The sequence below is a fragment of the Colossoma macropomum genome, unplaced genomic scaffold, assembly GCF_904425465.1.
Source record: "Colossoma macropomum unplaced genomic scaffold, Colossoma_macropomum, whole genome shotgun sequence".
Taxonomy (NCBI): domain Eukaryota; kingdom Metazoa; phylum Chordata; class Actinopteri; order Characiformes; family Serrasalmidae; genus Colossoma; species Colossoma macropomum.
The window spans coordinates 13,957,888-13,984,441 of record NW_023494793.1 but is presented as its reverse complement, the minus strand read 5'-3'; the positions used below and the strand labels follow the sequence as shown (position 1 = coordinate 13,984,441).

Genomic DNA, 26,554 nt, shown 5'->3' with positions numbered 1-26,554 from the left:
TTTGCGTAAAGGAAGACAGTAGCATTTCATCAAATTCAAATCGTACTAAAGACTTTTCTCTTCTACTTACAAATGCAAATACAGGACAGATTAAAAACATAGAATTGGTGCTTTCAATAGGATTTCAAAACGAATCACGAATGAGGAAATAATGAATAGAAAATTAGCCCTGTTGAACTTCTAAGGTTTAAACTGGATTTCTTTATTTATTTTTTAGTCAAAAAAGGTCATCAAGAACAAGTTATTCATTTTTAGCATCAGGAAAAAGGCAGAAAACATATTTAACAGAAAATTGCACAGAGGCTGAAACAGCTTATATTTTTCACATATACAATATATTTTTCAGTATTTGGTGTGTCCACTCTTTACCTTTAACACAGCTTCCATTCTTTTTAGGAGACTCACTTTCAGTTTTTCAAAGGATATTTTTCCACACCTCCAAAGTTCAGTCTTAGAAGTTGGTTGCATTTTCTGATTCTTGCCATCCAAGTAATACCAAACACATTCAGTGATGTTGAGGTCTGGACTCTGGGGTGGTCAGTCCATTGTTCTGAGAACATGAGATTTGGGCTTCTTGACAGCTACACATCCTTTCAGACTCATAGTGTTGAGTTGTCTTCTCACAGGGGAAGGATGGACAGAAACTCTTGTGAATTTTTTTATATCTGAAACAAGAGTAGAGCTTGATTTCTCCTCTATCTCAAAGATTTAGCTTGGCCAGCTTGAAGATGGGAGGCCCACATAGTCTACTGTTCAGATCAGAATCACCTTGACTGCATCACTTTAGCCCCACCCACTCACACTGACATAATAAGGTGTGTTTCAGCCTCTACTGCTTTTTGAATGAGGCACAATACAGGGCAGCTAATCAGAACAGAACTCATTTGCATACATAAGTCTTAAAGTCACAGTAACAAGAACTCCCTGTTTTATTTCTGAAGGATGTTTTAAAATGGACATGTAAAATGATCTATGACTGATTTTAGAACATAAACCTGATCCATTTACAGTGGTTTCTTGTCAAGTTTTGTACCTCGAGATTTGAGAACTTCATGCTTGCTGTTACAGCTTTTCGGTCATTATGGAATCATCAACTTCCCTGTTCTTCATCCTGGACACCTAAAATTGACTGATTATCTGAAAGCCATGAAGATACTAAAGACTTCTGTTAGAGTCATTTTATGAATTTATCTGCAACCAAACATTTTATTTTATTGAAGACATTGATTCTAAAAGTTTGAACAGCAGCGCGTCCCACTCTGTCTCTGCCACATTCCTCAGACTCTCTCTCTGTGCCGTGTTTATTGCTAAGATGAATTGTCTGTTTTGGCCCTCTTCACTCCCCCTACGTCCTCACTCTCCACCGCCAAAACACCATAAATGCTGCTGTTGCCACAGAAATGTGGAGCAGAATGCAGGCGAGGTGAAGAGCCTGTGGAGAGTTTTACAGCTTCCTCCAGTCTAGAACATTCTGAACATCTAGAACAGCCTGAAGGAGAAACCTGTAAGAACACTTGATCCCATGAGCTGGCCTAATCTTCACATCAGGCTGGACAACAGCTACACGCTAGTAAATCACTGAGCACCGAACTAGGGCCGGGGCGTAGCTAGAACTTTTAGAATGGAGTGGCTTAGAGGCATTTAAGAGGCATGGAGTGGCATTTAAGGCATGGAGTGGCATTTAAGGCTTAGAGCTTTGATTGGGTGACACAAAATAAATAAATGAAACTTACAGTTAAAGTTCAAAATTACACAAAAAGTGATGCTGTGTATTTTTTTTCTGTACATAACTAAATCTGTCCACATGACTGAAATAGTGCATTTGATACTTTGTTGATGACGGCTGACTGACGATGGCTGACTGTCTCACTTTCCATAACAAGCGCAGCCAGAAGGTTGGCCATGCTTCATTCTGGCCGCTGCTGGCCACTCCTTGGCTACACCTCAGAACCATGGATGGATCATGGTCTTGTGAGGCCCTTGAACACAAGAGACTTTAGAGGCTTCTTACCCCAGACAATAATAAAGAAGAAACTTAGACCTGAAAATAACTTGTGTTTGTTTAAAAAAATGTAATGTAAGGAAACTTTATACATTATATATATGATAATTATTCTGCATTAGCTTATGATTTCTGAACCTTTTTGGTGTTGGGGACTTTTCTTTTTTCATTTTAAACACTGTGGCAGGATATGGGTCGAGGGGGTCTTCATTTCATTTATATAGTGATTGCATATTCAAGGCATTTTCCTTCAGTTCATTTTGGCACATGCAGTGCTATCTCGGGCCTTGTGGTCTGAGCCCCCTTCCACCCATCCCCTGGCACCCCTTGTCAAATTACATATATGTATTTTTTAATATGAAAATAAGTTAATATATCCTTAACATAGGCACACTTCTGCACATTTTAAAGCAAAATTACTGTTAATTTGCTGAATTTAACATATTTGATGTAAAACTCGAATAAATTGTGCTGTAAAGGATGTGAAAATCAACATATTAGAAAAAAATATGAAATATAAAATATAGTGTAACATTTGCACAGGCCACATTTTTTCACGTTTTTATTTTTTTTCAATATGTTAAATGTAGCTAATAAACAGTCACTGGGCAATAAAATGTGCAAAAATGTGTTCTCTGTATTGGATGGTCATTTATTTTCCTGATTTATTAGCCTGATTTTGCCCAGAAATAAGTGCATGATTACTGATTATTATTATTATTAGTAGTAGTATTGGTAGTAGTAGAAGTAGTAGTATTTTAAAGATGATGCAGTTGAACTCTACTTTGAGATTGATCACAATATTTTTTCAACCCATACAGGTGAGGGTAGTTCTACTAGGATAGGGTGCTTAATCCCACCTAATTCTACTTATTCATTCTGCTAATCAATAGACGATACGTTTATATATAATTAGTATGCTGTGTATTGCAGACTGTTGGGATAGGCTCCAGCTCCCCCCGCGACCCAGAAGGATAAGCAGTTTAGAAGATGTGTGTGTGTGTATTGCAGTGTTTAATTTTCTATCTTCCAATGCTCTTTTGACACTAATGTAATATTTTTAGTGTTAAAATAGTGCCTTTAAATCATAACGAGGAAGAGCTAAACAGACTTCAGATAAGCAGCAAGCTGCCATTAGCCAAGCAACCCTCAGAGACGACAGGGTTTAATAACAAGACTTTCCGAGTCTGATTATGTAATGATAAGCCCATTGTCTAAAGCAGACCATTAGCCAGAGGTGTGTCCTGCTTGTCCTCTGAGTGAGATCATCTGAGTTTGCTGATGGCAAAAATGACTTGCATTTAGGAAGCTGCTGTTTTTCAGCTTTGTTTATGTTAGAATTGGTCAGCTGATGGGTCAGAGGAAGCTGGGTGTCCACTACTGTGTGTGTGTGTGTGTCTGACTATTTCAGAGTAATTTATTTCATACTAGGGGGTGATGTGTTACCATTACTGTGATAAATAACATTACAACACATATTTGTGAGTATAACTATAAACAACAACAACCAGTGTACACAAATTGCATAAACTACATAGGAGCAAGTAGTCAATTATTTATCTGTCCATTATGCCGTTATCTTATTTCTTTATCCTGAACAATTTTCTTCTCTTTTTCTGCAAAAAATATCAATTTTACAAAATTCTTTTGTTTAGCATTAGAGCTACAAAGCTAATGTCGCTAACAAACGCTACAAGACAGTAGTCACCCTGATCCGTAAATACATCCCCAAAACTTCTTGCAGCCTGCTCAAACCTCATTCAGGTCTTTATCAAGGTCACACAGACTTGTCGATGTGGGTTACGGTACAGTTTGGCTTACTGTGAACTATAAAAATTAACAAAATTTCACTGAGTAGTTGTGGTGTTCTTTTTTGCGGAAAAGATTTGGGTGACTATTGACTTCTAGTGTTTATTAGAAGTGTTAGCCTCGTAGCTCCAATTTTGAAGTAAAGAAACAAAATTTGGATACCAAACATGTATTGGCTGATGGAGTACATCTGCTGTAAGTTGAATCATTCCTTTAAAAAGTTTTATTACAAAAAAAAAAACAATAAAAAAACACTGTATTCTTAGTTTTTCAGAGCTGCTGTTTTACTGGTGCATTTTGTCTGTTCCAACTTGCTCACAAATCTCTGAAAAAGTAAATATTGTGCTACATGTCGTGTACCATGATGATATCAATTATCGTGATGTTGTATCACCCTACTTTAAAAATCATCCAACTTGTCTTTCCTTTTTCTCTCAGCTATTTGACTGGAGGAAAGCATCTCGGGACGAAAGACGGAGGAGGTGCACCTCTCAGTCGCCCAGCAGTCCCCTGCTCCAGCGTTCAGCCGGACCTTGTACCTAGTACCACACATGCTAACGGTAAGAGATGACCTTCAAACTGTCCCTTCTTCCATCATTTTGTCTTTTCTCCTGTTATTCCATTCTCTTATTCAGCTATGTTATAATGCAGTCCATAAGTAACTGTACAATAGTGAAGTTTTTGTTGTTTTTCTGGACGGTTTGTGTAGCACATTGGATTTGGGATGAAACACTTGAATATTGAGCAGTCATGGCCTTTTGTATATAGCACCCCATTATAGAAGCCTTAAGTAATCGAACAATTGGCTGCTTAATTATTTCTTGGCCATCTGTGTTGTTCATTCACTCATTCATGCACAAGAGAGGAAACAAAAGTACCCTTGCATCTGAAGCTGAAGAGTTTCATTCTAAAATGCTGTATATTCCTAACAATCTTGGAGTTTTTGAAAAGAATAAGAGCTGATGTATACTGGAAAATAACTTTTATTTTTCTAATAAAGGTGGCAATAATTATAATACAGCACTGATCTTTCTTGTAGATGTAAACGTCCACTCCCAGCAACGTACGCCATGGAAATAAAGAGAACTCTTTAATGTGTTTTGGAAGGGAAGCCCTTTGATTGTTTTCAAAAACTGTGATTGGAGGAACTATGTAAACAATAGAGGAATATAGACAATAATAGCATACAATTCGCTTGGTTTTTATGACCTTTCACACCATTACAGCTTTACTCCAAGGGATTCCAGGAACTGACAATGATCTTTGCCTCGTTATTGTTTCGGATTTCCTCACCTCTGGGTGGTATTCGATGAACACAGGCACAAGCACAAGCTCTAAAAACAGCATAGAGCATGCTTAATCACTCCACAGAGAGCGGCATACAGTAGTTGGGTAAGGCAGGAACTGCAGAGAAGGAAGAGTGAAGGTGGAGGTCTTGATTATAGATTAGCATTAGCCAGTTGTTTTTCTTGGAAATTAGGAGAGAGAGACAGAGACAGAGACGTTGCCACTGTAAACACAGTATGATATCTGCTGAGCTGGACACAGATCAACTATTTGACCATTTCTTCCCAAGTGCTTTAAAGCATGGCTAACTCCTTCTTGCTTAAGTCTGTTCCAACAGGTTATTTCACTCTGTTACTCTCTGCTCAGCTTAATCTGGAACAGTACAGCCCCCCTGAACCAGTTGCATGACTAAGAGTGAACAAGTCATGCTACAGTGTTTGCCGTTAGCATGCTATGCCTTACATCAGTGTTTTATTAAACTACGACATATCCTTGATTTATAAATATATATTCAATCATATGTAAAGTCAACTTGAAGTCCATAAGGGCTGTTTTTACCTTGTCCCTGCTCATAAGCACAATTCTTCAAATTGTATCATTTAAAAATTGTTGATTTCCCATAATCTTGGTTTGAAGGGCCGTGACTTTTGCCAGCCTCTAAAATGTCTACTGGTTTTTGATTATATCAGTGGGGCTGGGAAGAAACTGTAACCAGTAATATTGTGGCGACAGCGTTGAATAAGACACAGGAGATACTATGCATGCCTGCAAGTGCTCTTTTATTTAACAGGCAGCAAGGAGAAACCGCCGCCCAGCACTACTGAATACAGTGGGATAGCAGGCGGGTTACTTCTAGCCATACATCCTCACTTGAAGGAAGACATTAACTCCCACTCTTACTATCACACAGCCCCACACAATAAAACGTATGCAACATATAGCATATGACGCATCTTAAACTAACAATAGCCAAAGCATGGCAACAGTATCTTTTTAACCTCTTTGCATGGCTATGCTTTCCAAGCGCCCACAGCAGCGTGGCCCATGGCAGACGCCACAGTATCAGGTTTAGCGCCCCCCCGCCACTCCCACTTATCAGTGGCTGTGTTTACAAGCAAAGATTCCGATTATAGATTAATAATGACTGAGGTGTTTATATGCTCTCTACTCAACAATCTGATTCTCTGTTCACATGCACACTACAAGTAATCCGATCCAACATTACACCCGTAGTGTAGACGTTACCATGACGACGAGCATCATGTGAGTCCAGTCAGAGTCAGTCGAGCAGCAGTAAGCAGTGCTTGTATAGTTAATTGCTTTTAAATGATGGCAGACTTAGGAAACTGTACTTCACATGTGCTTATTAAAGAAGGACGAGAGGAAGACGGCATGTTCTGAGACACATAAGCTGGACGCCTGGACTTTGTCTCCTCTGCAGACCAGTTTCTGCTCCTGCCATGTTGAACGTTATAAACTTTCGCTATGACGCGACGCACGTGCGCAAAACATACTTAAACTTCCGACTGGGAATGTAATCAGATACAGTCATTTACATGGTTATTATTCTTCTATTTAATGTATTATTTACAGGATTACCCACCTCGCTAGTGTATTCTGACTAATGTATTCCGACTGAGGTATCCTGACTGAGGTGTATACATGGACATGTTAATGTCAGATTATTAATGGATTATCAGGCTGCATGTTTGGTGTCAGCAAAAACATGTTTGGTGTCTGAAGTTTGGTTCTTTAGTTTTGTACTTGAGTTATGGAAGTTAATACCCCATCAGTTATCATTAGCATATTGAATGACATATTGCTGTATACAGAGACGGACAAAATAACTGACACAATTCAAGCTTCAGGCTGGTTGATCCTGATCTGTTCATGAGCTATTTTAATAACACAGTCAAGCATCATTTTTATGTGTTACTAGCAGTTGCTTCATATTTGAATGAACACATTTTAAAATGTTATTGTGGAATTACATGCTAATCTGGGAGGCTTGATCTTTCAACCTGTCTTATGTGTCCTCTCGCAGACAGAACAGCGTGTGTGTCTGCAGATATGGACTTCCCACCAAAGAGAGAGGAGAAGAAGGTACAGTGGGGTTTGGGTTCTGGGTCTAGTCATGATGAATATCCTTAATAAACTTGTCTGATGGTGGGTTTGTCTGTATATTCACAGATGAAAGCAGCAAGAGCCAAATTCAATTTCCAAGCACAGTCGCCCAAGTGAGTATAAACCAACACCAACATGTCTGGACCATAAATAGAACATATTATTATAAGTATTATTCATGTGGCTTAATGAACTAAAACAGTGATCCAATAACACTGCATTCCTCTTAGATCTTACTGGTTGTAAACATACCAAAATATCCCAGAATAAGATAAGAAAAACTGTAACTCAAAGACAAAGCACTCACTTTTACACTAAACTTTTATACCCATTGGAACTGATTGTAAGGAAAAAAAGCTTTACATAGCTTAATATACTACAACAGTTGTCTAGGAACACCAAAGCATAACATGGCTCAGTGCAATAAAACAATAACCATATATATGTCACATATTACTGTTCCAAACCCTGTAATCTTACATAAAGTTTCACACTAAGCTTTTTTCATGAGCTAAATTGCAATAAAACCGACAATGAAACAGCTTAAAACTGCACTATTTAGGATTTGGGGATTTGGAGACCTCTCTGGTGGAAATATGCAATTACATGCAATGTGCAGAAGACCACTTTGTAATGTTGGTTGTGTTTCAAACCCCTTCCCTTAGGATTTAATGAAAAAGTCTTACAGAGTTCATCTTTAACATAGATTACTATTGTGAAAACAAAGCCTAGAAACACCAAATCACTGACTATCTGTCCAGTAGGTTTTTTTAGATTAGTGTTTTATGAGAAATTGTGTTCCTTGGTAGCTTGGTACACTGAGCCACTTCAAGCTATTATGATGGATTTTGATGGGTTGAAAATAGATAATAGATACAATAAAATAGGTCGAGCTGATCTGTAATTTTTCAATATTTGCCGTAATATATAATAATATATACTGTAGAACGCATAGAAACAGACAGAATGATGTGAACAGATGTACAGTTACATGCCTCCAGGTGAAGCTCAGAATAGAGACACTTGACATCTTGCAGTATTGGCTTTTCCAATAGGTGGCAATGTTTACACATTTTGGACGAGAGCACATAACATGGTTTCTGGTGATGTCTGATTACAGGGATTTAGGAGGACTAGGGTCAGTCAAGTGCAGTAATAACTGAGGAGGCCCTGCTCAGCTTACTGTATTCAACAGCAATGGCTATACTTAATACCTTTCAGAATGCGTGTCTCAGTCTGTGTTACACGATTACCGGAAATTTCCACCCACTAGTGTTCCACATATGATGGTACCACTTCCTCTGTATGCAGCCCATATCAGGTAGCACTTGTGAAGTTAAAGAAGACTGCAGGGTACAGTGATTTGGTTGTATTCACATTCAGAACTGCTGCACAATCCCATGGGGATCTGTTTCATTCCAAGGATGTTAAATTTGTAGTTTATTTCTATTCTTATGTAATCTGACAGACAGACTTGCATACCTATTATGAGTGTCAACTGAGTCATTTGTTTACTAGACATAAGTAAAATTCCATAGATTAGAGAAGCAAAGATAAGGGAAAAATGAACTTTTTAAAAAATATTATCATCCAGATTTATTTTGTATGTCATCTACAGTACTTGCCAATGTCAGAAGCTGTGTTTCATTTATTTAATTACATTATTAATTTTGTTTTTCTTTAAGTTACTCATTTGTCAGCATCAGGAAAGAAAACAAAAATTTAACAAAAGCCTCATCAACTAAATATAATATGATTTTTTCAGTATTTAGTGTGTCCACTCATTTTGTTTTTGAGACTCTTGCTTTCAGAAATCTGCATGCATATCTGTCCACACCTCCAAAGTTCAGTCTTAGACGTTGGTTGCATTTTCTGCTTCTCACAATCCCAGTAATCCCAATTATAAATTCAAACTCATCAGTCTGTAAAGCTTTCCACATCTTGGATATCCAGTTTCGGTGTTCTGTTGTGCAAATGTTCCTCTTTTACTTGTACTTAATGCCTGTTTTGACTGGAAATTAAATAAATGAAAGTGTTCTCTGACCTTTGCATAGAACTCTATCACCCATTTTAATCAGGTTTTTAATATTACTAATAGTAGTAACAGTAGTGTTGTTACTATTTGTGTTATTGCTATGAGTTTATTATTAATATATATTTATTTTATCATTTATTAGTTACTATTTATTCATTAATTTTATATTTACATGCTCAATAGGGAGCTGACCCTGCAGAAGGGTGATGTGGTGTACATCCATCGCCAGATCGATGCCAACTGGTATGAAGGAGAGCACCACGGCAGAGCAGGAATCTTCCCCACCAGCTACGTGGAGGTGCGTGTGTTGTGCATGTGGTCTTTGTTGTTTAAGTACACCTCGTACTCAGCCTCACCCTCCCTTCCTTCCTTCCTTCCTTCCCTCCTTTTCTCTTTCTCTGAGCAGATTATTCCCCCGACGGAGAAACCCGTCCCGATAAAGTCTCCCACCATGCAGGTGCTGGAGTATGGAGAGGCTGTGGCCCTCTTCAACTTCACCGCTGATCTGCCCGTGGAATTGTCCTTCCGGAAGGTGCCACACACAGTTCTTATTGCTTCAGTGTCACACAAACTAATGTCAGGTTACAGTAACTAAACTGTGCTGTTGTATTAAGAGAGTTATTGTAGGAATTCTCTCATTTACTTATAAAGAACCAACAGTCTTGATTCTTTACAGCCCTCAACATATCTACAAAAATGTAGGGATGCTGTACAAAAAATATAAATAAAAACAGAACGCAATGATGTGCAAATCATTTAAGCCATGTATTTAATTTAATATTGTACAACGACAATATATCAAATGTTGAAACCGAAAAAAATGTATTGTTATTTGAAAAATAAACACCCATTTTGAATTTGATATTATATTAGTGAGTAGCCAACTTACCTGCTTCTTATCATTTATTGTTCAGTTCGTCATAATTCTTTTGTTTATTGTTTGCTTACTATGTTTCTTCATCTGATTATGCTTAAATGAATGTTTCAGCAAAAGTCAAACGTACATAACTGCACTCTCTTGCTAAAATTTTGTTTTGCACTAAAAAAACAAACAAGATAATGAAAGCTTATATGTACCACTTAGCATTGTACATACTGCAGGCCTACATCATCACAGACTTACCTCAGACAGTGTCAAGTAATCTTAGGCATGTTGTAAAGTTAAAAAGTAATATTAGCAGTATCTTCAAGCTTAAACTTCGTCTCTACTTCTATTCATTTTTATAGAGAACAGTATGATTCAGCATTAGAAACCACATAAGCAAGTCAATTTGAAATTATTTCAAGGGCCCATATCATGGAAAATTGAATTTCCACACTATTTTAAAAGAAAAAGTTTGGTAAAGTTTCAAAACATACCATTTATTTTGCAGTCCATACAGTCAATATATGGAAACTGAGCTGCAAAACGGCCCGGTTTGAATTCAGTGTGACATCGCACACCAACAGGCCACTTCATTAAGTACACTCTCTTGTTTCTACACTCATTGTCCATTTTATCAGCTCCACTTATCATAAAGGAGCACTTTGTAGTTCTACAATTACAGACTGTAGTCCATCTGTTTCTCTGCATACTTTGTTAGCCCCCTTTTACCCTGTTCTTCAGTGGTCAGGACCCCCACAGGACCACCACAGAGCAGGCACTATTTGGGTGGTGGATCATTCTCAGCACTGCAGTGACACCGATGTGATGGTGGTGTGTTAGTGTGTGTTGTGCTGGTATGAGTGGATCAGACACAGCAGTGCTGCTGGAGTTTTTAAACACCTCAGTGTCACTGCTGGACTGAGAATAGTCCACCAACCAAAAATATCCAGCCATCAGCGTCCTGTGGGCAGCGTCCTGTGACCACTGATGAAGGACTAGAGGATGACCAACACAAACTGTGCAGCAGCAGATGAGCTATCGTCTCTGACTTTAGATCTACAAGGTGGACCAACAAGGTAGGAGAGTCTAATAGAGTGGACAGTGAATGGACACAGTGTTTAAAAACTCCAGCAGCACTGCTGTGTCTGATCCACTCACTCATTCACACTGAAGTTACAAGGAGTTTTTAGCCTGGACTACTTTTTGAATGAGGCACAATACAGAGAAGCCATTCAGAAATTCATTTACATATATCAGTCTTAACAGAAAACAACCTGTTTGATTCTAAGACATAAAGAAAGGTTAGAAAATGATGATGTGAAATGAATTATGACTGTTTTTATGACCATATGGCTGCTCAACTCAACGAAAGTGTCTGATGATGAAGGCATGCAGATAGCACAAAGCTATCTGCAGAAACCAAACATGGTCAGCTATGTTTGTAGGAAGGGGATAGTTGTGTTTGATTTTCCACTGAACACTCTGTCTTTTTCTCTCAGGGAGAGGTGATCTCTATAACCCGGCGTGTGGACGATCACTGGCTGGAGGGTCGCATCCCCGGCACCAACCGCAGTGGAATTTTCCCTGTTAACTATGTCCAGGTCAACAAAATGCCCCGCACCAAAATGGCCGATGACCTTTCAGTCGCTCCTCTGTCCCCCATTGCCTTGGAGCCACGCAGCCCCGGCAGGCCCCTGCACTCCCCCTTCTCCCCCTCACTCTCCCCCTCCTCTCACAGCCCTCAGCCTCTGCTTTCACCCCACAAACACTCCAGCCAATCACGCTCGCCCCTCTCACCCACACAGCCCGCCACCACAAAACAGCCATCTGATCACTTTGTGTACTCGCCTGGCCCGGGCTCACCCACCCCACCCAACAGCCACTGGAGTGGATCACCGCAGCCTTCAGCTTACAGCTCACTGGACAGAGAAGTGAGGTCACCTGTGTCACCATCCAATCATGTGATGCCGTCTCCTCAGGGTCCAGGACTGGCTGCGAATTCCATCCCACGGCCTTCATATACCACTCAGGTATTAACATTGATGCTTTATGACGTATTCTGATCTCACTTTGAGGAGTATTTCATTCCTCAGTTAGGAGCTTTGTGCACTATTAAAGTACCCCAAACATAGTTGATTAGCATTAGCATTGATTAGGTGTCTTAAGTTTGCTTCTTTAGTTTTGCACTGGAGATTCAGGGGAGTATTACACCTTAATGTAGGGGAGTATTAGAGGCTTATAGCCACTAATTAGCATCACAAGCTTGCCTCAAACAGTGTTAAGTTATTAATAAATCTCAAGTAGACCTGCTCATGTGGTTTCTGACACTCTATGGCATTCTGACACCACATTAGCTTTGTAGCTATAGTGCAAAGGTATAGAAGCAAACTTTGTACGCTAAACGAGTCTTAACTGATTGACTACATTTAGGTTAAGGGGAAATTTGTGTAAATTAGGTTTCTGGCTGAACCTTTGCTTTAAAATCCCAGGGAACATGGTATAAAATATTAAAAATGTTAGTATGATACTAAAATTAAGGGTGAAATTGAGCATCTAGCAAAGCTGTAATAAAAAAAAAACATAGAAATAAAACAAAACACTGCTTAAAAACTTCTTATGAGATCTATCTGAGCACTATCTGGGTGAGGTTCTAATATTCTGTACTTGCATATTGTGTAAATATACCCACAAGAGGAATATTAATGCACTTAGAAAGTAAACACTTATTTAGGTTCCCTGGGGCTTTAAGCTAAATCTTTAAACCTTCACAACAGCCAGAACACCCTGAACAGACACTGCTGATCAGGTGGGCCATATGTAAGCTGTTTAATGTAAGTCTTGTAACATCTTTGTTCAGGATGGGACCAGAACACACTCTCCCCAGCATTACACGCATGTAAAGACTCCACCGTCAGCGCAGTCGCCTGTCAACAGCAGCTCTGCTGTCATACCACGGCAGCCGTGAGTCAAAGGAGCTCTGCTTAATACTGATACTGTACTCCTTTATTATGTCTGTCCAATCCATAAAAGCTATTGCAGGACAACAGCAATTTGATTAATGTGATTTATATGCAGATTATCAGCTATTTCTGGAAATGTTTTCCTAACCGTCTCTCTCTGACTCTCTCTCTCTCTCTCTCTCTCTCTCTCTCTCTCTCTCTCTCTCAGGTATAAGGCCGTTTATAACTACAAACCCCAGAACAGGGATGAGCTGGAGCTGCGGGAGGGAGACATCGTCCAGGTGATGGAGAAGTGTGATGACGGCTGGTTTGTAGGTAATGTCCCCTTTACATCATAAACAATATGACTGTCCTGTAACCAAACTGCTACCTCAGCCTGGAAACCAGAGCCAGTTTACAGTTGCATGCAAAAGTTTGAACACCCTGGTCAAATTGCATGGAAGAAACTTTAAAAACTGCTGGGAAGAAATTTAAATATGACATTTTTATAACATATATAACAGTAATTTTGTGTTGTGATGTGTAGTCAGCAAAACATGTAATTTGTAGTCAGCAAAACATGTAATTTGACAAAATTACAAAATTTTGCATAAGACTGTACAAGGAGCCTTACCGCCTCCTATTCATCCCATTCCACCAAAACATGACTGACCAAAAACAGAACTCTACAGGGCACATGGGAGACTCAGAGTACTGAATGCTAGAGTGCTAAAATGCTAACTAAATGTTACTAGTCATTCATTCTGAATAGTTAGGACACTAACTTTACTGCTGCTGAACACTGATTGTTTGGTGAGCTGATCAGCTCAATGGCTGAGCGAAGCAATTCATTCACAGATGTCATAAATATAAATAAAGCATGCACTGTTACCAAGTCCTGAAACTGAAATTGGAAGTAAAAATATGCAATAAACATTATATGCTAGTTTGTGTTGAGAAAAGGAAGGTGTTTCAACAAAGAGGAGATCATTGATCATCAATGATTATAGTGATTATTGCATTATTGTGTCTGGAGAATTGATTAAATCACATGTGCCTATTTGACATGGCTGCCCTCTACAGGACATTATGTGTCACTACAAAAACACCCCGGAAACATACAAAAACAATTCAAAGAGTGAAAGTTGCCCAACAGTGCACTGGATTTTGAACATTTGGCTTGCTATTTCTAGGTAGATCTATTCACACATTCCTGCTGTAATATATATTTAGCTGACATTTATTATGCTTTATTATGTATAATAATAAGCAGCCTATCACTTAAACAATGCTATGCTTTTAAACCAGTTAATAAAATTGGCATCATTCTATGTTTTACAGTGCTATGCTGTGGTTACAGTTGTATATAGTTTTCACACTTCATCATGTAAATGAAAAAAAAACCTGCAGTAAGAACAGCAGTGGCAGTAAATTAGTTAGAATTTTTTGACTAAAAATGGTGGAAAGATGTTACTGAAGAATGTATAATGCTTGACACAGGCTATCCTGATCATCTGGAGGGTGGAGCTGTTTACATTTCATTCCTGAAGCTGAAGAAAATTTTATTTATTCCAAAAGACCAAAGTCATTACTAGATGTGGACACTATTACCAGACAGAAAAGCTAAACTTTATTTATGAAAAATAATTTCAAAATCATGTCTAACAATAAGTATCATTACAGAAAAACATTAGGGTTATATAGCAAACTAGTTATCTTTTCTTAACTTAGGAGCTTGATAAATCAGTCTGATTAAACAGGAGTGTACAGAGCTCATATTAGTGATTAAAACATTGTGTAAAGATAAGGATTAATACACTTGAAAACTTTGTACTATTTCAGTAAAGTTAGCTAAACATTGGCAAGTCCTCCTCAGCATCTGACTAGCTTCAGTGTTAGCTTTAGCAGTAGCTCATCTGAAGGGTCAGCTTCTGTCTCTAAAATCTACTCGTTATCAGACTTGAAAACCTACCACTTCAACACTGAATGACTAAATGATTTCCCTGGTTTGATTAATGTAAATATGGTTTCCAGAATCCATTTTATGTTTGCTTTAAACTGGCTACATACATATTTAGCTTAAAGCTTACCTGCTAGCCTGCTAGTCTCTCTTAGTGGCAGGCTAAGGGGCAATAGCACAGCATGCACGGGTTAACCGGCGCTTCAAGGAGGTGGTCTAATTCGAGGTACTGAGGGCATACATCATGGCCCTTGTAAGGGTCCAGTACGGCGGGGCAGTGTTTGTAGCTGCCCTTGGAATACATGCTGTCTAGCACCGCATTAGCATGATCTTCACTGCTATGAGTGAGCGGGATATCACTAGAGCCAAGATGGTATATATTTCCACATTTTAACAGTGCAATTAAAAAAGTATAAATATAGTACAGAATATATACTAATATATAGAATATATATACTATATAGAATGCTGACAAAACGTGAAAAGTAGTTTAGTTTTTTTTAGAAGAAATGTTTATGTTGAGTTATTTTAGGTTCATTCATACAAGGACTTTTATGTTGAAAAGCCTGAATATGAGTGGATTGGTTAGCTTTTTTTGGAGTAGAGGCCTGTGTTTTAGCTATTAGTGCTGGAGAGGCTTTGTTTCTTCTCGCCCTGTTCAGCACTGTTTTCAGCACATAACCTCGAGTCATCTAAGTTTCTCCTGAAAACCCCAAACATTACAGTAGTTTGCAACTCACCTTTATTGATAGCCTACATTCAGACAAACAACAAAAAAAATCAGAATCGCAAAATCAAAAACCGAACCCACCCAACGAACATCTGAATTGTTCAATATTCTGGGCCTGCTGTTACTACAGGTGTTACAGATGCTACCAGGTGGTCTTTACTGAAAGTTTGATGGACACAGCAACAATAAATAAGAGAAGTGAGACTTCCTTTGAATTTTACAAATGGTCGAGTCCACTCTAAGTAGTTTATGTCTTTCTGACTTTTGATTGTGTGGTCCTGCAAACACAGTCCATGTGCGTATGAGGCTATGGAAGAACGTTGTTTCTCTTCAGCCCAGCTTTAGTGAAACCCTTTAGTGGTCGTTCACTTTTTCATTTTAAATCTTTTCTTCTCTGCAGGTACGTCTGAGAGGACCCATGCTTTCGGAACATTCCCTGGCAACTATGTGGCACCTGTGTGAAAACACTCCTTACAAATGCTTAACTGACTGTTTGGCAAGCACATCCACTGCTGCTCCAGGCCTACTCACCGATTAACAAGAAGATCCACTCATGCACACATACGCACTCATACTTCTGTCCCTAGATCATCTCATTCATCACTTTCAACCGCCAGAACATTTGCATGCACACTTCATTCACATTTTGAGCACTTCTCTGTGTGTGTGTGCTTTCACAAGCACTCCCTGGCTGTATTGGCAATGGCAGAGATGTTGTGTGGAATAGAAGAATAACCAACCCACCATCATCATTGACCGACTCACAGGTGGCCATGGATACTTGCTGGACTGGAGTGTTGCCATAGGATACAACAGACTTGCTCTATCAAACCTTAGAGTTCATGAACATTTTCATATCCAAGCACATGCTTATTTCACGGCACAACTAATGCTGATCACCATGATGAGCTTCTGGTTTACTCTGTTGTGTACAAATGACTTCCATCCTGCCTTTCAGATTTGTAAAAGCACGGCCCTGTGAATACTCTGCACCAGCAGGAGGAAATGCACGCGTCTGGAAAGAGGGACTGCTTTCAACTTTGTGATTTACACCAACGTCACAGATAATATTAGTGTTTTGTTTTTTTTTTGCTGGCTTAGCTGAAATCCATTTGATGTTATCCACACAATAGCAACAGCAAACTTTGATGCTACAGCTTCTGTTATCTCTTACTCTATCACTCAGGCTTATGTGGAGGCACTATTGAATGAACAACTCACTCTTCTGCATTCTAGAGGCTTTTGGTGAGATATTTGTGATGGACAAAGGAAGTAGTTCATGCATAACTGACCCCAGAATGTAAAGTGGAGCGTTGGGATGTGTAGCGTAGGTTGACAGAACGATGCTGTAAGGTACACAGTGTGTAAACCCCCAACAACGTGTGATACGTGATACATTCATACCAGCGACATATGCACTAGCATACCATGGTGTCACTGATGTGCTGTCCACCACCCAAATAATTTGTGGTCAGCAGTGGTCCCATTATAGTTTCCATTGATGGACGGAGTAGGAGATGGCTAATAGATTGTGCAGCAACAGATGGGCTACAATCTGTAACCATAAACCTACAAAGTGAACCTATGCGGTAGGTGTTTCTGATAAAAAGGCCAAAGAGTGTAGCTAAATGGTAGACGTACTGAATAAACTGGCAACACAGTGTACTGATTGCATCAGTGTATATGCACATATAACAGATGCCACTGATGCACACCCAGCTGCACTCACTCTCCTTCCTTCTGGATTGAGATTATGCAAATTAACTGAGAGGGGACCAATCAGATTGTTGATATTTGGCACATAAGCCAATTTCATCACACCCATAGTCAAGCTAAAATTCAGTACCCGAACGCACATTGTGCGGAGAACATTATGGTTGGAAAAAAAATATGTTCAAAATGTGGGATTAGTTTTTTTTTTACTGTTATTATAAAAAAATATTAGTAATATTAGGCTGCTAATATTGCTTGTGTTTTAGCGACACACTCCCAGAGTGACCCAACATTTGGAGAGTGACCTCGTCCAGTGTAATGAAAATGCAACGTTATTTTAAACAGTGCATGGCTACTGCAGATTTTGCAGTAAAATGATAAATAAAACAAAACAAATACTTTTTAAAGTATTTTTAGCAGTTGCAGTTAAGCAATCCTGAAAATTGGGAAGTGCGTGGCCCCCTCAGCACCCCCCACTTTCCCACGTCCTGTGCTCTAAAGTATTAGACAGGCAGTGGCAAAAAGGTATGGGCTCCCATTCTTCATTTCTTATTGAACCTTTCAATACATTGAAAGTTAACATACCAGTATAATATAAAATGTACTTTCAGTGTTTCAGGCAAAAATAACCGTGATGAAAAACAACAGTATAAACTCAGACCAACAAAACAGTTGACACATGTAATTCTGAGTGCAGCCCAATTATGTCTCATTATCCCTGACCATCAACTGTACTACGCTGTAATTTCAAACCTAAAAGTTGACGTCTTTATAAACATTCCTGACATTCTCCATCGTAGAACGTATGTGCACGCTGTAAAAGAGGTGTAAGACCAACCACAAGTTACTTTGGAAATTGTGAAGTTGCAAAAATAAGATGTTTAGAATGCTCTGCTTTGGGTTTGTATTATTTGAAATATCTGACTTCTTTTCTAACTCGAGTATTCTGTTCCTTTTTAAATGTTTTTCTGACAGCTGAAACTGACTTATATGCCGTATGTTGTACAGATATTAAAACTGTTATCAGACTTCAAATATAATATATTTTTTATTGACCACACAGTGTATTTCAGCATCTATGGTACTCACAGATTTTGATAACAGTCAAATAAATATATCCAATGCTGAACAAAAAACAGTGCGTCATTGATTTCATAGAAAAGTAAGGACTAATTGCAACACAGCTACACGGCAAGTTCTGGGGAAACCAAGATGCTGCTTCATGTTGGTTTGTGTTTAAGAAGTTACATTAATGCAGCCTCAAACTGAAAGCTAGCTGAAGAACCACAGGATGCGTTTCTTCATGCTGACATGTTCTTATGAAAGAACTTCATGTTTGCAGTCAGTGAACCTCCCTCATGAATGAGTTACCAGTAATGTCAGTTATGGTACATTGTTTGAGGAACATCAGTGACACATCAGTGTCTGGTGGATGTATTTTGCTTATAAGTGCTTTTATTATTTTTGCCATATTGCCCACTGCTACTATCTGTATTGACATTGGAAAAGAGAAAGTGCTATCATGCCATCTCTAATTATGCATCAGGACTCAACTCAAATTCAATTCAAATGGGTTTCCTGAGAACTAAACAACACTGATGTTCTCTAAAGTCAAACTAATGCAAGGCAGGATGATGGTGAAATGTCTAACTGTCATGTACCTATTTATGTTCATGTGATTTCAGTATATGACTGAGAACATGTTCATGAAACTGCCAACCACCAGATAAAAGCTAAAACAGTGTGCTGGTTTGTAAATATCACCCTTTCATCATCTTGCCAGAGTGAGTGGCCCACCACCTTAAACTACCCTTTACACAATAATTACCCCCAACTCTCTATATGCTCTATGATTTTGTAATAAATTCTCTTTTGATACTCGCTTGACAACTTTAAATGCTACATATTGTACTTCTCTGCAAGTTTTTATGAGTTTGGATACTTGTGGTTATTATAGCAGCCTATTCTACTGAAGTGCAATGCCCTATAACCAGTCCACATTTGAAATTTTAAAATTCAATTTCAACAATAAAAATAATGATGGAACTCTAATTATTACATTTTAAATTATTCCTTTCTTTAATTATTATATGTAAACATAGTTCGTAGAAGTACGGATTTTCTAAAAATAGTTTTTATATTGTCACATGGAGTGAGTTACATGTGGAGCATGTAACAATTCAGTTCACATGGAATAAATCAAAACATGAAATAATTAGAATTTCGATGTCACATTATACATTTTGTGTCAATTTTTAATTTTAAAGTGAATTACTATGTGTTTAAATTGAATTCATATTGTAAAAATGTTGCTCCAGTTAAAATTCTTACTAGTAAAAGTTTCACTTCAGAATTTTGCTGAGCCTCTAAAGTGCCATTGCAAAAAATGCAAGCATCTTGTGTTCCCTTGCCAAATCCATTGTATTTGTGCAACATAATTGTGAGGGAATGCAAAATTATTGTGAGAGGGTGCAAAATAATTGCAAGGGAATGCAAAAATATTGCGAGGGAATGCAAAATAATTGTGAGAGGGTGCAAAATAATTGCAAGGGAATGCAAAAATATTGCAAGGGAATACAAAATAATTGCGAGGGAATGCAAAATAAATGCGAGGGAATGCAAAAATATTGCGAGGGGATGCAAAATAATTGGGAGGGAATGCAAAATAATTGTGAGAGAAGGCAAAATAATTGCGAGAGAATGCGTAATTATTGCAAGAGAACGCAAAAAAGGCTGTTACCTTTTTTGAAAGGCTCCATAGAAGTTTACCATTTAACATGTAGATATTTATACTTGTACTAGCGTTCAAACTGAATCCCGGATGTCAAAACCTTTGGACTACAAGCTAAAACTGCTTTCCATAACAAACTCTTAGACTGAACCCTGTCTGTGAGCATTTCTCTCTCAGGTCAGCACACTTCGACACCAACAGGTGGCGCAATGAGGGCAACCGTCCCCCTTCATCATCCGCGTTTGGAGGGGAAAAAATTAATATCGGAGTCTTTACCCCACCCACCCGACACGCCCCATGTGCCACCTCGCCCGCCCTGCCCATCCCTCAGGCTTTATTTTGATAGCTACACGTGGCAGGCGGGCGAAGCGGGGAGTGTTTGGTGGATGGTGCTGCTGCTGCATCCTCGCTGCTCCTCAGTGAAGCCAGAGCGCCGTTTGAGGAATCTGGTCACATGGACGGACCGCACTGAATAAAGGTTTCAGCGCCGAGAGGCTTCAGCAGCAGGTCTGGTGTGAGCGCAGGGACGGAGACAGGCTCTTCTGAACAACTTCAGCATCTTGTTTCCTGCTGTCCGAGATAAATCCTGACCGTCACCTGTTTGGGCTGTTTTTTTTTTTTAGCTTTCAACTTTTCTGCTTTCTTTTTGGCGCGAACGGCGCGTGCGTCACACAGGTGGCAGCTGTTAGCTTAACGTCTGATTAGCTGGTTCATCGCTGTTTTAGCTCAGGTAAGAACTCAGTTTTCTTCACTTTTATTCAGATTTCTCAACAGTTATACCTTCTCTGAATACAGCTGGACAAGCAGAGCGGACTGTCAGTGCGAATCTTCGTTTAAAACACGAATACAGTGTGAAAACTAAGTAAACCCTCTGTAAACTGCAAACACGCGAACGCTTGTTTGTGACTGTGGCTAAACCACGAGTGTTACATTAACCACACGGATGGAGCCAAAGTCATTTAAGCTGGACTTGTAGTTAAATTGTTACCTTCTGGCAATTGTAGCCCCTTCCTGAGTGCTCTTGTGGTCACATTAGCGTCCGGCTTGACGCGGTGGGCGGTAGGGGTGGGTAATATGACCATATTTTACCGTTATTGTGGTTTGAAATTAAACAAATGCAATTCGGTTTTCTGAGCATATCGTGGATATCGTCAGTACTTAAAGGGGAATGCCACCATTTTATCAAAATTCTTGAATGATTTAGTCCTAGAAACGTAAACAAGGCCATTCACAGTGGGATGATATGAAGGGGTTCGTTATAGAGAAAGTTACCCACTCAGATTTCTTTACAGTGGTAGTGATAGGAACCAGGGGTCGCCATGTGTACAGCAGAAACATAGCCACTATTTTGTTTACTATTCAAAAACGCCTGTGCTCTCAGACATGTCTTATGAGTTTTTGATGATGGTGGTGGTTAAATAGAGATGGTGATGGTGGTAAAATGGGTATAAATCATATAAAAATGAGTTTTATTTGGGGACTATTTTGCCTTATAACGCTCTGCATGAATCCATCCGCCATGAATGGGTTAAAAATAATGGGTTAAAATACATTCTAAGCCCAAATTTATCACAAAGCTGTTTTGTCTGGTCCAAGTTATTGTATCTCAGTAAAAGACTGAGAACTGAAATTGTGATGGATATTGTGTACCCTTAGTGAGCAGCTTTGCTGCTGCTGTCTATTCAAATCCCTCAGTAAACTGTAGCTGTCATTTAAATCCGTTATTCTTCATGTTAAAACTAAATTGGGGTGTGTTTTGCCTCAGGGGAAAAAAATGAAATATTTTCAGCTCAGTGATGTGGTAATGATTAAGATGGGCACAGACCTCATACTGAAAAAGCTGTGGCATTTTTACCCTCTTTTGCTGAAGCAGGACGTCCAGCCTGGCTACCCAAACACCACCACATCCCTGACTCAGAAAACCTAGGCAGAAAGGACCACATTTACTGCTGCCAGTCTGTTTGGGATCCTTCCAAAGGGGAGAAAATCTTTTCACAACCAGTGGAATGCTCTCGGTTTGGTTTCTTAATTGTAGCACACCAAAAATGTTGAACTTCCATTGCAAAAGTACGGTGACACTCTAGCTTAGTTGCTCAACATGGCCACAGAGCTGTTCTAGGTTCAGTTTTGAGGCTGGCTGTGGCTGAAAGGGGTCAAGTGATGACTGTGCAGTACTTTTAAATGGATTTGAAAAAGCTGGGCATGTTTGTCACTGCTGGTGCAAGGCAGTAAAGCCTGGCTCTCACACTGAACACCCCATAGACTAGAGTGGCATTACCCTTCTTTTGTCTGCTTTTCTCTCTGTGGCTTCTCTGTCACTCTGTGAGTGAGTGTGTGTGTGAGTGTGTGTTTGCGTGTGTGTTAAGGAAGAGTGATATGATGAAAATGCAACATCATGACACTTTGAAGACGTTTACACAATATATTTAATTTTTGTGAGGTTTATTATGAAGCTGAAATGGACAGAATTTGCCAGCAAAACAGTAGCGACATGTTAAAATGCTATGGTGAACTATGAGTATAAAGACCAGTAAATGTATGCAGTAAAAGTATGGGTGTAAGATTGTGTCAAAGTCATATCAATGCTTAAATATGGATTTAAGACTGAAAAAATATGACTTCATTATTGTGCACAAGAAATGCAGAATGATTAAGCTTGACTACTGTGCTAGAATATTTGCATCTTATTTATTTTATTGCCTTTAGCCCACTACAAAAAGTTAGACATTTCTCTATAATGCCACCCCCAGCTTACATTATTCTATAATGCTGACATCTGATTGGCTACTTGTTACTATGCAGTTTATGCAGTTACGGAGCACTAGTTGTTTTTGTCACACTCAGTCATACCTAGAAAAGTTGGTTGTGATGTGATTTATCACCAAAAAACAATAGCACATTATCATATTACACACCGTGTGTGTGTGTGTGTGTGTGTGTGTGTGTGTGTGTGTGTGTGTGTGTGTGTCTTGTATTGCTGTCCTAGATTGTTGTGAGAACCAAATGTCCTCAACATAGATGTGAGATTTTGTTCAAATGAGGACATGAAATATACTCAAAGGCCTACTGTCGTGTAATTCATCACAATAAATAATAACATATATTACCTACCCATAGTGTGTGTGTGTGTGTGTGTGTGTCCGTCCAGACAGGTCCAGAGTGCTGAGTGGGCAAGAGGTAGAGGATCCACAAACAGACCACTAGGTCATTGTACTGGCGCACAGCTTTATAATAATAGAGCCACGGAAAAGGAAAGAAAGCACTGGTGAGCTGCCTATTGCTGTGGTGGAGAAGTTTCATTGTTAGCACAAATTGCTTCCCTCTGGCCCTTAATAATAAACTTTTAGATCACTTTTTTGGTTCCACATCGAAAGATACTTTTATGCCTTGGTTTACACTGAGCCCAGTGGAAGAAGTTACTCTAGGCCTATAATATTTTTTCAAAGTGTGTTATTCTGCGCTGTAAAAACAGAAATTGTCAGGGAGGTACAACCCTTTTTCAAAAAAAGTTGGCACACTGTGCAAAATGTAAATAAAAACAGAATGCAGTGATGTGCAAATCATTTAAACTCTGTATTTAATAAAAAAAGTACAAAGACAATATATCAAACCCATGCGATGTGCACTAATACACCTCCATACCATCACAGATGCTGGCTTTTGAACTTCTCCACTTCACCTCAGCCCTTCTTAAATGAGCTGAGGCCCAGAGAAAGAGCCGGTGTTTCTGGATCCTGTTTATGTATGGTTTCTTCTTTGCATGGTAGAGTTTAAACTTGCATTTATGGATGAATCATGGAACTGTGTTTAAAGACAGTGGTTTCTGGAAGTGTTCCTGAGCCCATGCAGTGATTTCCACTACAGAATCGTGTCTGTTTTTTATGCAGTGCCATCTGAGGGCCTGGAGATCATGGCCATCCAGTGTTGGTTTTTTGGCCTTGTCCTTTGCATACAGAGATTTCTCTGGATTCTCTTAATCTTTTACTGACATTATATACCATCAATGATAAAATCCCAAAGTTGTTTACTGTGTTACGCAGAGAACTGTGTGTGTTTGTGTGTATGTTACGCCAGTTATTCTTGAATTGTTGTACTGTTTACCTATGCAGTCTTTCACTGAACCCTTCCCCATCTTTACTTCTGAAAGACTTTTTATACCCCATCATGTTACTGACCTGTTCCCAATGAACCTAATTAGTTGTGAGACATTTTTGAAAGGTGTTGCTGGCATCAAATTCAAGATGGATGCAAATTTTTTTTTACAAGCAAAATTCCTCAGTTCCTACATTTATGTTGTCTTTGTACTATTTTCAGTTAATTACTGCGTTTAAACAATTTACCCATCATTGCATTCTGTTTTATTTACATTTTGTTCAGTGTCCCAACTTTTTCAGAAATGAAGTTGAAATTAACGAAGCAGTCAGTTCATCGGATGACTTGAGCCCAAATATGAAGATTTTTCAATAGAAATTATCATCTCTTTTTATTGGACAGTCTTGACTTTGAGAAATCCTGCCTTGTATCCCCGAGCAAGTGAATTTTGGGAATGTTTAGTGTTTTATGAAGGCTTCATCAAGAACATTCCATTGGTTTTTGCTTTATTTTTGCAGTATTCTGGACTGTGTTGCACATGTTGAGGTGTCTGTTTGACAGGAAATGGCTCAGTGATATGATCTGATGAATCTTGACAAATGGGCGTTGCAAGGACTTATTGTGTCATACTCTTGTTGCCCTTCGCTCATCCTCTCCATCCTTGGCATGTAGCAGTGCTCCATTTTTGCTTTCGATGACTAACCTGGGCTGCTGGCTCTGTTTTTGTCACGCGCTAAAATGACTGGTTGGGTTTTTTTGGTCCCAACCACAGTGCGTGTGTGTGTGTGTGTGTGTGTGTGTGTGTGTGTGTGGTGTGTGTGTGTGTGTATATGTGTTGTCATGTCAGGGTGCAGCATGCAGTTGAACTGTCATGTCTCACTGTAGTTCCTGTGTAAAAGTAACTTTGTCTGTTTGAAACTGTACTGAGCCACAGCATAGAGCTCTTTGTATATATGTGTGTTGTGGAGGGGAGGGTTATGGGGTGTAATAGCACTGAATGGTGCAATGAAGATAATTATGCTGTGCATATGTCTCCACCACTGTGATCCCTTCACTGAAAGTTCTGCTGGTTGTCGATGCTGTAATTGAAGCCTCAGCATATGTACTTGTTTTTAGCTTTGTGGGAGGACCAGATGTCTTCATTATGAAAGGAAAACACAGCATTTTGACATGAGAATGTTGTTGTAAGGATAAACCACAAATGCTGCAAAAAAGGCCAAAAGATTGTCTTTTACTTACTGGGATTAATGTTGGGGTTAGACTTAACACTACTCAGTTAAAGTATTATGTAAGTCAGGGGAAGTACTCATAAACACAGTAATACGTGTGTGTGTGTGTGTGTGTGTGTGTGTGTGTGTTCGTGTGTGTGTGTGTGTGTGTGTTCGTGTTCGTGGCTGGAACAGTCTACCCAGACCCAAATCCTCTGACCGCTTCCCTTGCCTAAAAAGACGGAAAAGGCTTTAAGCAATGAGTCAGTCTAACTATCCAGCCAAGAGAAAAGCTATGTAGCGTGAAACAGTGTATACAGTTCCATGCCTACAGCTCACAGAATGGTCCAAGGACGACTCCACTTTGCTGTGCAGAGGCAAATGAAGCTTGCAGGAGGAGGATGTGGCTAGCGCTGCGCTGATTACTGAGTGTTCTCGGGGAGTTCATGCCATAAACCCTCACTACAGCATATGCTATTCAGTCTGCTTAACTGTTTCCTCCACTTTCAAACTATCTCTCTTCACAAACCACAACTGTGACTCTTCTCTGTCCATGGGTGTAGCCGTCTGTGTACTCAGTATGTTTTTAAGCAAGTCAACACATGGACACAGGAAGAGTAGCCTAATTGGTAGGTGTTCAATGATGTTATACTAGAACTAAAGAATATACATAATGTCACTGCCTTGATGAGACAGCATGGACCAATTTAAAATGGTCCAAAATTACTTTTTGTTACACTTGCATACATTAAAATAAAGTGTTTTTTATATTTTTTTCCTTTTCTATAAAGTTACCATTTCAGAGATACAAGATTTTATTATGACTGATGTATTGATTTGTGTTTTTGAATGTGGTTGCAAAGCCAGTTTCTGTTCTGATGTTCTTGACTTCTGAGCCTCATAACATTCAAATTCGTCTCTATGACAGCAGAACAAACACTTTTGATGACTGAGGAATCACGTTGCGCAAGACACATCAAGTGATAAACAGTGAACATTGAACACTCCTCAGTTTCGATTAGTCGTGGAATTTATTTTTAATGATTCACTTGATGAGAA

The 26,554-nt window shown here is 39.1% G+C and overlaps 2 protein-coding genes across 5 annotated transcripts in view; both read left to right on the top strand.

Annotated features, from left to right (window-relative positions):
• Window positions 1–18,600, top strand: part of sorbs3 (sorbin and SH3 domain containing 3) — an 87,565-nt gene extending 68,965 nt beyond the window's left edge. For 2 of the 4 annotated variants that reach the window (XM_036578563.1, XM_036578564.1), the window contains exons 13-21: window positions 4,250–4,371; window positions 7,143–7,201; window positions 7,289–7,335; window positions 9,441–9,555; window positions 9,664–9,789; window positions 11,622–12,152; window positions 12,980–13,083; window positions 13,291–13,397; window positions 16,152–18,600. In XM_036578563.1, the coding sequence (XP_036434456.1) occupies window positions 4,250–4,371; window positions 7,143–7,201; window positions 7,289–7,335; window positions 9,441–9,555; window positions 9,664–9,789; window positions 11,622–12,152; window positions 12,980–13,083; window positions 13,291–13,397; window positions 16,152–16,213 (1,273 nt within the window). In that variant the 3' untranslated portion in view covers window positions 16,214–18,600. The remainder of the gene's footprint in view (window positions 1–4,249; window positions 4,372–7,142; window positions 7,202–7,288; window positions 7,336–9,440; window positions 9,556–9,663; window positions 9,790–11,621; window positions 12,153–12,979; window positions 13,084–13,290; window positions 13,398–16,151) is intronic. The other 2 variants (XM_036578566.1, XM_036578565.1) reach the window with 2 other exon arrangements.
• A 2,201-nt stretch (window positions 18,601–20,801) lies between these two features.
• pdlim2 (PDZ and LIM domain 2 (mystique)) overlaps window positions 20,802–26,554 on the top strand; it is an 80,336-nt gene continuing 74,583 nt past the window's right edge. The window contains exon 1 of the mRNA XM_036578562.1: window positions 20,802–20,925. The gene's annotated coding sequence lies outside the window, so the exon portion shown is untranslated. The remainder of the gene's footprint in view (window positions 20,926–26,554) is intronic.